The sequence below is a fragment of the Bufo bufo genome, chromosome 2 (assembly GCF_905171765.1).
Source record: "Bufo bufo chromosome 2, aBufBuf1.1, whole genome shotgun sequence".
Classification (NCBI taxonomy): Eukaryota; Metazoa; Chordata; class Amphibia; order Anura; family Bufonidae; genus Bufo; species Bufo bufo.
This window is the reverse complement of record NC_053390.1, coordinates 288,826,540-288,838,825: the sequence shown is the minus strand read 5'-3', so window position 1 is coordinate 288,838,825 and position 12,286 is coordinate 288,826,540. Positions and strand designations below refer to the sequence as shown.

Here is a 12,286-nt window from a genome sequence, read left to right as displayed (position 1 = left end):
TATACTATATTGGAGTGTAATATTCAGGTTACCTTGCCATGTTGGCACTTTGCGATAAATATGTAAGTTTTGGGTTGCGGTTTGGGCACTCTGTCTCTAAAAGGTTCGCCATCACTGGGCTAGAGTATTATCTCTCTGTGCCAACTACTACCAAAAGACAATATTATGCATTTAATTTTCAATAGTACTGCTGAAATGAAAAAGAAAACAGCCAAAAATTGTTTTTGAATATTGGGACAGATTTATCATAACCCTGAAGTGTACTCCAGGTTATCTTACCAGTCGCACTGCTGGATGCCTCGCCTGATTTATGATGAGGCGTAGGCCACGTCATAAATTAGGCGCGGCATCCAACAGTCCATGCGCCTGAACTGAAATCTATGCCAGTCAGTCTTCTTCTATGTCAGAAAACTGGCACAGAAGATGATAAATGCCCGCTTCCTCAGCACACCCCTTTTTCGGGTAAGATGCGAGACAGATGGAGTAACTTCACTTGCGCAAAAAATTGGCGTATCTGTATGATAAATGCGGCCCGCTGAATACCTGTCGGAAATGTGTCTGAAAACTTTTTTTTTTTTACACATACACACTGCCTTAAACCCCTTTGAGCATTGGCTGTTTAACATACAATAAGGGAAATGCAGTGATCAAATGCTATTAATATTACAAATAAAATATTAATATGGCCAGTGTACACTAGTATAATCTCTATACTTGTATGGTTCTAATAAAGCTTATGTACCTAAATTTTTCATTGATGTTAGAGATTCTCCAAGCATTATCCATGTCAAACCCCATCCGTTCCACTTCATTCTTGAAGCGTGAGATCACATGATCACCTGCAAAAAAAAAAAAAAAAATTTAGCACATAAGCAAAGAGGAAAACAAGAGATATACATATCATTGTCTAAATGAACAGCACAAGACAGTGTTGATTTATTTATAAATGAGCTGATAATTATATGATAGTCCTGGACATAAATAGGTCATTTGGCTGACAGCCATCATCACCAACTCTTTAACAGGACTAATAGTGTGGCCAAATTATTTCTAAGCAAAGCCAGATAATTGTTCCTCCTGTCAGGGGAACACCAACTCAAAACTGGCGATATATGTTTTTCTTGCTGTGGTATAGGAATGCGGCATGTGCCTGAGAACAAAGGCGCCTGCCAGATCCCATTTACTATACTATAATATATATCGGGCGGGATTCTGACATGGAGGCTTTTTTTGTACAGTATATTTCGTGAGAGAGGCAGCTATTGGAACCTCTGCTGCAGATGTGAACCTAGCCTAAGGATAATGTCTTTGCATACCTGGTCGACACAGGTCTCCGTGCTGCTCTTTTTCACTGGCATAAACCTCCATGCACCAAGCATGGTAAGCAAAAGAAAAGAGATCTTCTATACGACTGGGTGGACGCAGTGCAGCATTGAGACGTTTCTGCCATTCCTGAACCTGTTCAAAGTTGAAAAACTGACACCTAGGATTAAAGAAAACCTTTATTAGTTTCTCCATAAATCCTATATAGATCTTCACATGGAAGCTGAAGCTTGTCTCACTTCAGCAAATGGCATTTATCATGTAGACAAGGTTAATACAAGGCACTTACTAATGTATCGTGATTACCCATATTGCTTCCTTTACTGGCTTGATTAATTTTTCCATCCCATTATACAATCCTCGTTACTAGGGGTTATGACCACCCAGCAATCCAGCAGTGGTGGCCGTGCTTGCACATTATAAGAAAAGGCTCCAGTCTCTTTGGTGGCTGAGATTGTGGGAGTACACACAGGCCAGGCCTTTTTTTCCTATAGTGTGCAAGCACGACCACCGCTGCTGGACTGCAGGGTGGTCGTAACCATGGAAACAAGCAAAGTATAATGCGATTGAAAATTAAATCAAGCCAGCAAAGGAGACAATATGAACAATAACAAGATTTTTTTTCATAACTTACCAGTAAAATCTCTGTCTCGCTCTTCCTTGGGTATAAGCGCAGCCCCCTAGGAGGAGTGACACTGAGTGAAAACTGTTAAGGCCCTCCTCCAGCAGCTATACCCTCAGCCTGGAGAGACAGACTGCCAGTTGCGTGTCCAAGTAGTGAGGAAAGGCAAAGACCAACAAAGTGGAACCAACAAGTCAACTACCCGACAGGGGCAACCAAACCGTAACCTGTAGAACAAACAACGATGGGTGGGTGCTGTGTCCCCCAAGGAAGAGCGAGAAAGAGATTTTACTGGTAAGTTATACAAAAATCTTGTTTTCTCGCCCATTTCCTTGGGGGACACAGGAGACCTTGGGACGTCTGAGAGCAGTCCAAGAGAGGAGGGACCACAGCCCAAGGCGAAGCCACCGTAGGCATCAAGAAACAGCCGCCTGCAAGACCAGGCGGCCCAAAGCAGCATCCGCCGATGCATGAGTGTGCACCCTGTAGAACTTGGTAAAGGTGTGCAAGGAAGACCAAGTTGCCTTGCACAATTGTTCAGCCAAAGCCCGATGTCTCTGGGCCCAAGAGGAACCGACCGCTCTGGTGGAATGAGCGGTGACACCGAAAGGCGGAACCCTGCCCTTGGTGCGGTAAGCCTCAGCAATAGCTAATTTAATGAAGCGGGCGATAGCCACCTTGGAGGCCGCCAACCCCTTGCGCGGACCCTTCGGAATCACAAAAAGAGTCCGTGTGTCGAAAGGAGTCGGTGATCTCCAAGTAAATCTTCAAGGCCCTAACAACGTCCAAGCGGTGTAGTTCCCGTTCCCAGGGGTGGGAAGGGGATGGGCACAGAGAGGGGAGGACGATGTCCTCATTGAGATGAAAGGCAGAAACCACCTTCGGAAGGAAGGGAAGGGACGGAGAACAGCCTTATCTTGGTGAAAGACCAGAAAAGGCTCGGAACAAGAAAGGGCCGCCAATTCGGACACCCGTCTGAGGGATGTGATGGCCACAAGGAACATGACCTTACAGGACAGAAGTCGTAGGGAGATCGTCCGTAATGGCTCGAAGGGGGAAGCTTGGAGTGCCGAGAGCACAACATTCAGGTCCCAGGGCGGAATCGGGGAACAATATGGAGGAACCGAGTGAGACACTCCTTGAATAAAAGGTCTTGACAGGCCCGAGAGGGGCCAGGGGACGCTGGAAGAGGATGGACAGCGCCGAAACCTGACCCTTCAAGGAACTGAGGCCCAGGCCGGACTGTAGGAAAGACAGAACCGTGGGGAGAGCGAAACGGAGAGGGGGAACGTCCAAATTCTCACAGAATCCCAGGTAACACCTCCAAGTCCGATAATAAATCCTGGACGAGGCAGGCTTCCGGGCGCGGATCATGGTGCGAACCACATCCGCGGAAAAACCCAGTTGCGTCAAAACTGCAGTCTCAACAGCCACGCCGTCAAACATAGCGACCTTAAATGCTGGTGGAAAATCGGCCCTTGAGAGAGGAGATCTTCTCTTAGAGGCAGCGGCCAAGGCGCATCTCCCAGGAGCAGCATCAGGTCGGCGTACCAAGACCGGCGATGCCAATCTGGAGCGACCAGTATCGTGGGAATGCCTTCTGCTGCGATCTTCCGGAGAACCCGAGGCAGAAGGCGGATGGGCAGGAACACATACAGAAGGGAAAATTCTTGCCACGGAGGAACGAGGGCGTCGGCGCCATACGCCCTCGGGTCCCTTGTTCTGGACATGAAGGTGGGAAGCTTGTGGTTGAACCTGGAGGCCATGAGGTCCACATCCGGACGACCCCAACGAAGGCAAATGGACTCTAACACGTCCGGGTGTAGCGACCACTCGCCCGGGTCGATGGTGGTCCGGCTGAGGAAGTCCGCCTTTCAGTTCTCCACCCCTGGAATATAAAATCGCTGACAAGGCCGGAACGTGAGCTTCTGCCCAGAGGACAATGCGGGTAACCTCTCGCATTGCCGCGGCACTGCGAGTGCCCCACTGGTGGTTTATATACGCCACGGCTGTGGCGTTGTCCGATTGTACACGAACAGGATGGCCCTTTAGTAGGGGAGTCCAGTGTCGGAGCGACAAGAGGATCGCCCTCAATTCCAGTATGTTGATCGGCAGCTTGGACTCCGATCGAGACCAAGTGCCCTGGACGGACCAGGGAGGAAACACCCCCCCACCTTGCAGACTGACATCGGTGGTAACCACCAGCCAGGTCATTGGAAGAAAGGATTTCCCCTGGAGAGGGGTCCGTAACCACCAGAGGAGGGAGGCCCGAACTTGGGGAGATAGAAGGAAGGGCCGGTCCAGACTCTCCGGCAACTTGTCCCAGGCAGAAAGGATCGCCCTTTGAAAGGTGCGGGAATGAAACTCGAACGAACGCCTCGAAGCAGGCAACCATTTGCCCTAATACCCGCATGCTGGATCGGAAGGACTGACGGCAGTGGAGAAGAAGATTGCGAACCGACCGGAGGAGGGCTAGTCGCTTTTCCAGTGGAGGGCTAGTCGCTTTTCCAGTGGATGAGGTCCACGCTGGCGGACGTCTGATAAAAGGAGGGTGCCTCCTAACAAGAGTTACTTAATGCCACCCAAAAATAAACATCCAGTGGAGACATACATCTCCTTATCCCAGAACTTAGTACATAAAATACTAATGGAAAACACACAGGGCCATTTCAAACACACAAATAATTTGTCCCCTGGCGAGAAGTTAGCAGTCGAAGCGTTACAACGTAACAAAAACATTATCATAAAACCCACGGACAAAGGGGGAGCCCTGGTTGTCATGGATAAGGTAGACTATATGGCAGAAATCACGAGACAACTTTCAGACACCGATACATATGAAATACTGCCGAGAGATCCCACTATACAGATACAGGGACTAATTTCCAGCACAGTGGACACATATTCGAAGTTAGGGATTATAGATCCCAAAACGGCCATTTTCCTTGTTAAACAGAATCCTATCACTCCGGTTTTCTACACGCTACCAAAGATCCATAAAAGTCTCATTAACCCCCCTGGGCATCCAATAGTTGCATCAACTGACTCTATACTTTCCCCTCTAGCTATCTACATGTAAAAAATCCTCACACCATTAATCAAGACGTCTAGATCCTTCATACTGGACACATCTGACTTCCTTAAAAAACTAAAGGGAACAACACTAACACCAGACAGTACCCTATTTACTCTAGACGTCAATAGCCTATATACATCTATAGTGCACGACAAGGGCATACAAGCTACAGCAAGACTTTTACAAAATAACTCCAATTTGATTGCCATACAGCAGGAATTTTGCCTTACGATCCTTGAGATAATACTCAAGAAAAACTTTTTCCTATTTAGTGACACCTACTATGGCCAGAGAAGGGGTACCGCTATGGGGTCCAAAGTGGCCCCGCCTTATGCAAATGCCTTTATGATAGCATTCGAGGAGGATTTTGTCTACATGAATCCCTTGTTCCGTCAATACGCCGATCTATGGTATCGTTTTATAGACTATGTCTTTTGCATCTGGAGGGGACCGGCATCTACTATAAACAGATTTGTAGAGGACCTTAATCAGGTATATAGCGAGCTAGGCTTCACCTTGCATACTAGAAAAGACGAGATCAGTTTTCTAGACACACTCATAAAAATTGACCAAACAGGAGCACTATCAATAGACCTTTACAATAAACCTACTGACCGCAACAGTCTCTTACACTACAGGAGTTGCCACTCCCGAGCCACAAAAAACTCCCTATCACGATCACAGTTTACGCAAGTTGATTGGATCGTCACTGACGACACGACCAAAATCACGCGCCTGGACATGATGACTCAAAAATTTTCACATAGGGGCTACTCTGAGACTACTCTAAAAAGGGCCTTAAATAGTCTTAAAGAGACCCGTAGGCCGCAACCGACCAGTCAAAAGAGAATAGCATGCATAACCACGTACCACCCTTTAATGCCAAAGATACAACAGGCTTTTAAAAAACATTGGCCTTTATTGGCTAAAGCTTTTCCCGGAATACAGGAGTTTCAACAACCCCTATTAACTTGCTACAAAAGACCCCCCAATATCAGAGACAAATTGGTCAAGGCCAATATAGGGAGCCTCACTAAACCACTGATACAGACCCATTTACGGAGTAGACGACACGGCACATATTCCTGCCTACACTGCGCTCAATGCTCAAGTGTGATAAAAGGGGAATATGCAACGCATCCACGTACCGGAAAGATTTTCCCAATCCGAGGATTCTATACCTGTGATTCCAGTTATGTGGTCTACTTGATAAAATGCCTGTGCGGTCTCGCATATGTTGGAGAGACTATTCAACATGTGCGAGACCGAATAAGCAAACATAAATCAACCATTAGACTTGGTCATAATTTTTTGCCTATATCACATCATTTCTCAGACAAGAAACACCAAATCTCGCAACTCCGCTTCCAGATCCTGGAACAAGTCGATCGACCCAGGAGAGGTGGTAACTGGACACTCCTCCTGAAACAAAGGGAGGCTTTTTGGACCCACAAGTGACTTTTTTATCAATACTTGATTGTACCGTGGTTAATGTTAAGAATATGGTCTTAATACTACTCCATTTTCTCCACAGACTCGCTGAGAATAATTTTTGTCTGCATCGGGTGTGGGCGAGATCATTTCACCCTCCCTCCCTTTTCCTCCCCATTGCTCGAGCCTGATTTCCCTCCCTTTTTTCCTAATGTTCTCTTTTCCACCCTGCTTTACCTGCCCTTTATCTCCCTTTCATAGTAAATTAACCTTTATCATATATTGCCATATGGTAGTTATCTATCACCTTATCATGCATTTACTAGCTGATTATGCTGAGTTACATTTCCTATCTATCTCTTTTATATTGGATACAAATTTCCCTTTCCCAAGATTAATGTAGTGCTCATCATATAGAATGTGGTACGCAGCGCTCATGTGACTTCACCATGGATAGAAACCTCCCTCTGCCAAGATTAGAACTAGCGCCGTGCCCATAGCATAGAATGGTGGAACGCAGCGCTCACATGACGTCGCTATTGGAACGCACACGCTCGTCCCAGGCGTCACGTGACTTCCGATCACATGACCGGAACTACCATCAGCCCATACGATTTTAAACCGCGGCAATGCGATCCAGACGCCATGCATCCAGCGTCCCACTTGCCTCCATACCTGTCAGAACAGGTACCGCTGATACTTACCAGCCCTAACAAGACTTTTATTCCCCACAGGTTATCGATATTCAGCATTCGATCAACATAGAGGATTATAGAGCGGGTCGCTAGAGGTGAAATTATTACTATGAAATCATTACAATGCATTTTATGATATGAGTGGCTACAAGGGGCAAAAATGAAAAATTTTAAATGTATGTCAGTTTGGGAGAAATCTACATGTGGAGTGTTTGGAGAACCTGCTCACATAGCTGCAGTAATCCAAACATGAATCGCATATACCTCATCATACCATATGGATTTCATTTAATGTAATCAGGATTCAGACTATATATTCTGGCATATATGTGGTTAAAATAACCCCATTGCTCACCAGTGGCATTTAACACTTTGTTATACACAGATTTAGCAGGTGTTTATTATGAGATTGGGGGGTACTATATAGACAAATGCTCCATTACTCATGAACCAGTATTAAGTATATTATCATTGTTTTGATAAATATAGACGTGTATTATATGGTCGATATGAAATAAGTACCCAGCACTAACAGAATTCCCTATTATGGACTCTGTGGATTTCTCACTCCATATTGACATTTGCTATTTAACACATTGTAATATGTTTGAATATATGTATCTAGCTTGATTGTTTTAATAGTTCTAATCCAGCTCATTATTATTGTGTTATAGATAAAAATGTGACTGCAGATGAAGGTCCTATGTGACCGAAACATCTGGTCCAAGAATACTGTTCATATTCACTAAAACAAATATTGGGCAAAAGGATGAAACTACTATGTGATTTGAATGAATAAATCCTTTTGAGATTGCAACACTGAAAACTGTGTGCCTCAACTTTACTACGAGGACAGGGGCTAGGACCTTGGTGAACACCCGAGGAGCTGTCGCCAGGCCGAAGGGAAGGGCGACGAACTGATAGTGAGGCTGAAGACCATCTTGCTGTCTTCACCCTCGGTCCATTCCAGCAGGGTCGCCCCTTCAGCTACTGGCACCGCAGTGGCAGGACGCTGGAAGAGGGACTTTGCGTGCGGGCGACCCTTACGCTGGCGGGATGCAGGGGAGCTAGGCTGCCCTGGTCCACCTTGTCTTCTGTGGGGGAGGCAGAAGTGCAGTTGACCGGCCCTGGCGCAACTCGACCCCGGGAGAAACAGAGAGGTCCGGGCGTCTCTGTTGTCCCTAAAGGAAATAGAAAATCAACTTAAATTAACAAATAAAAAATAAAAGTAAAAGTAAAAGGTAAAAAATTAGAAAAAAAACAAAAAAAAAAAACAGGGAGTGTCTTGCCTCCTTGGACACTAAGCAAAAAACACCGCGGTGATGGACCATGTGATTGGAGCATGTGATCTGACGTCACCAAAGGTCCTTTAGCCCATAGTTCATCTTTTGAGAAGTAAAGAAGAGACCGGGACTTACGCGAACAAACGGAGAAGGTGAGTTAATTTTTTTTAACCCTCAACTGATCACCTACTAAACATTCTGTTTTCAGAATGCTATTATTTTCCCTTATAACCATGTTATAAGGGAAAATAATACAGTGAATAGACTGTCACCTAGCAACCATGCGTGAAAATCGCACAGCATCCGCACTTGCTTGCGGATGCTTGCGATTTTCACGCAACCCCATTCACTTCTATGGGGCCTGCGTTGCGTGAAAAACGCAGAATATAGAGCATGCTGCGATTTTCACGCAACGCATAAGTGATGCGTGAAAATCATGGCTCATCTGAACAGCCCCATTGAAATGAATGGGTCCAGATTCAGTGCGGGTGCAATGCGTTCACCTACCGCATTGCACCCGCGTGGAAATCTCGCCCGTGTGAACGCAGCCTTAGTGTTACGCCTCCTAGGGAGCTGAGCTATACCCAAGGTTCCTGTGTCCCCCAAGGAAATGGGCGAGAAAACAATACATTAGTAATTGGCTTCTATTAACTTTCTCTACATGATAAATGCCATTTCCTGAAGTGAGACAACCCCTTTAAGTTTACTTTCTGTCTTACCTAATTACTTTGCAATCCTTGCAGGTCAAATGGAGCTGAAAGAGATCACGACATTCTACAGATTCTATCAGCTGCAGTGGAACCTATGAGAAATTAAACGTCACTACACTGTACGACACATAAAATGGCTGCACAGCAATTACAAAACTGTACACTTCTTATTCAGACTGCAATATACTTCGTGCATAGCTCGGGTACCATGTGGAATCTGTGCGCTGGAATTACTTTTTTGAATTAGCACATCCCAAGCACAATAAGAACCGGTTTATTAGGATGCCGTGAGAGATCACATTTCTAGAGAGCCGGACCTCAGTCATGCTGATTGTTTCTGGAGATAGTCGGCAAGCATGTTGACAAACACCCAGCAATACAACAGGTTACTGGAGCTCTTAGAAATGCAAGGACACGGCTTCTTTTCTGCTTCGATAGGTTACTGTGTAGCACCTGGTCTAAAGATGGCACTTTCAAGAACACAAATCACCAGAGCAAACTCTGGACAGACACTCAACCAGCAAGGATTGCTGAGACATTAGTGCCGAAGCCCTTAGACCTGTGAACTGTGTCTCTTAAAATATTCTGAATCTGTACATAGTATTGTATACACAAGGATACAGTGTAAGCCAGTGAACGTACTTACATTGTTAGAGGACTCCTTAAATTTGATGTTCAGACGATAATTGGAGAGAGAAATGACGGCATCCTCTGCTCGACCCACAAATTCTGTGCTCTCTCCATGCAGCTCTTGGAAAGGAATCTGAGCAGGTACATTACGAAAACGAACCCCAAAAGGTCATTATACATGGACAAGAAGATGATATCTGGCATATTACCTATTCACAGTGTGACTATTTGTGGCATCCTTACCTGAAGATTTTCATCTTCCCGGATCAGCTGCTTGCGAGGAAAAATCTGATTTGCTTGGATACACTCAAGACTACTTTGACTTTCTTCATCCTAAGAAGGTATTCAGTGTGATTTTCCCCATCTTTATGATAATCTATTCATAACACACATCACATGTCTTACCATGTTTTATCCAGGACAGATATGGAAAGCAATGGTGGATGACTGCTCTTCCCTGAGGCCTCTCCACCAAACAGAATTTCTCCTAAGATACAGAAAAAAAAAAAGTCAAACACCAAAATCAAAAGAGGCAGCATAGCAACACTATGCAATCAATGAAATAAAAGGCTTTTTCTTAATGTCTGTTAGCACAGTGCCACGTGGATCCACAAACCCGAATGAACAACGAACACGTAGTTCTCAAGTAGAAAAAATGTCATTTGCAGGATTGGAGTATCTAGCATTACAATGTATGAGACCACCTAGACTTTACTGGGAGTTCTAAAAGTTTTCATTACCACAAAAACCTCTACTGCTGGATATTCAACCAAATGTCCACAGCACTGATCTGAAACTTGTTACTTCTCCAGCCAAGGCTAGTTTCACACTAGCAGTCACAGATCGGGCAGGCTGTACCGTTCGGGAACAGCCTGCTGCATCAGTCACTGCCGGAATGCTGTCTGGCCCCATAAACTATAATGCAATCGGCTGAGGCCCTGCTGAAATCCGGCAAAAATGCTGAGAATCGGCCAGAGAAATACCGCTGCTGGGCGATTCCCGTCATTCTATGCTGCGATGCTCTAACGGCAGTGAGAAACAGGCCTAACATGAAACTACAACTGCCGGCAGTTCAAGCATGCTGGGAGTTTTACATCAGAAGGAAAGCAACAGGTTGCAGGATATACGTTTATTTCCGAAAAAGCAAAAGGAAAAGCAAATGAAAACAATAAGAAATGATCGAGATACCATCGAAATCACCGCTACATGTGTCACATGTTCCACAAAACATTTTTACAAAAGGATAAAGAAGCTGGTCCTAGTCTAAGATTCAGATACTAATATTTCATCCTCTAGTGTCATGAGGGCTGGACTTCCTAACAAAGACAGGAAAGACATTAGTACTGGTAGAAAGGTAAACATCATTGTACCATACTACCCAAGGCTACTTAGAAATCCTCATCAGGCATAGTTTTAGGCTTGGCTTACACTCCCGCCAAGAGCTTCCTTCAGGGATGTATTGAGGTTTTTGTTAATTTTTAACACAAGGATAGAGCAGGACAGAGCATGACAATGGCCAGGAGGGGGCGTGACCAGTCGCCTCAACAAATTTATGTTCATGTTCGCCAGTTTTCTGACTCAAATGAAGCCAGAAGTACAAATTGATCTGCTCACATAGCGAGGAGCATCCTGTCTATCATCACACGACCTGCTCTCAGCTGACAGCCTAGAAATCATCTATGAATATATGACCCTTCACCTGGGGAAAAAGAGAAATGATTGTAGTCCGACATCTCTGTATACAGGAGGTTCACACATCTGTATATACAGTATAAAGGGGGTCACAAATTACCAGTGTACACTGGTACCTTATAAACAGTATATAGTTGTATGTGTCCTACCTGTACACTGTATATAGAGACACCCCCTTCCCTGTACACTGTGTACTATGATAATAATAATGAGATCCTCCGGTGCAGGGGGTCACACATCTCTATATACAGGGTACAATGGATGGTGGTGGTGGGGGTCACATATCACTGCATACAGTATACAGAGGGTCACACATCTCTATATACAGTATACAGTGGTGGGGGTCACATATCACTATATACAGTGTGCAGGAAGGAGAGGGCACACATTTACAGATGAGACCAGTGACTGCTGCTGATATCACTGACCTCAGCCATATTGACAGCTCAGAAGGGGTTAAACTCATGGTCTGACTGTAATAAACATGTCTGTGATAAGATCACAGAGCAGAGGGGCCATAAACAGGACAGACACTGGGATTGCTCACAGTTTGTGTTCCACAGCACCTTCCTGGCTCTGCTACATCCTCACATACAGCAGTAGCCTCTCAGTACAGGAGACAGAGTGGATGGAGTCTATAGACAGTCAGCTTCCATCAGCCATCACAGCTTCTCCTGCAAAAGTTTCTTTATTTCTGCTTGAATCTTCCTGCTTAGGCTCCATTCACACGTCCGCAAAATGGGTCCGCATCAGTTTCGCAATTTTGTGGAACGGGTGCGGACCCATTCATTCTCTATGGGGACGGAATGGATGCGGACAGCACA

The 12,286-nt window shown here is 45.2% G+C and overlaps 1 protein-coding gene across 6 annotated transcripts in view; it reads right to left on the bottom strand.

Moving 5' to 3' along the window:
* The window catches only part of MTMR3 (myotubularin related protein 3), an 86,152-nt gene that overhangs the window by 39,496 nt on the left and 34,370 nt on the right, over positions 1-12,286 (bottom strand). For 5 of the 6 annotated variants that reach the window (XM_040416690.1, XM_040416692.1, XM_040416689.1 and 2 more), the window contains 6 exons: positions 10,176-10,257; positions 10,014-10,103; positions 9,787-9,903; positions 9,150-9,232; positions 1,317-1,483; positions 743-839 (listed from right to left, as the gene is read on the bottom strand). In XM_040416690.1, coding sequence (XP_040272624.1) covers positions 743-839; positions 1,317-1,483; positions 9,150-9,232; positions 9,787-9,903; positions 10,014-10,103; positions 10,176-10,178 — 557 coding nt within the window. In that variant the 5' untranslated portion in view covers positions 10,179-10,257. Of the gene's footprint in view, positions 1-742; positions 840-1,316; positions 1,484-9,149; positions 9,233-9,786; positions 9,904-10,013; positions 10,104-10,175; positions 10,258-12,286 lie in introns of those variants that run through there. The other variant, XM_040416694.1, reaches the window with a different exon arrangement.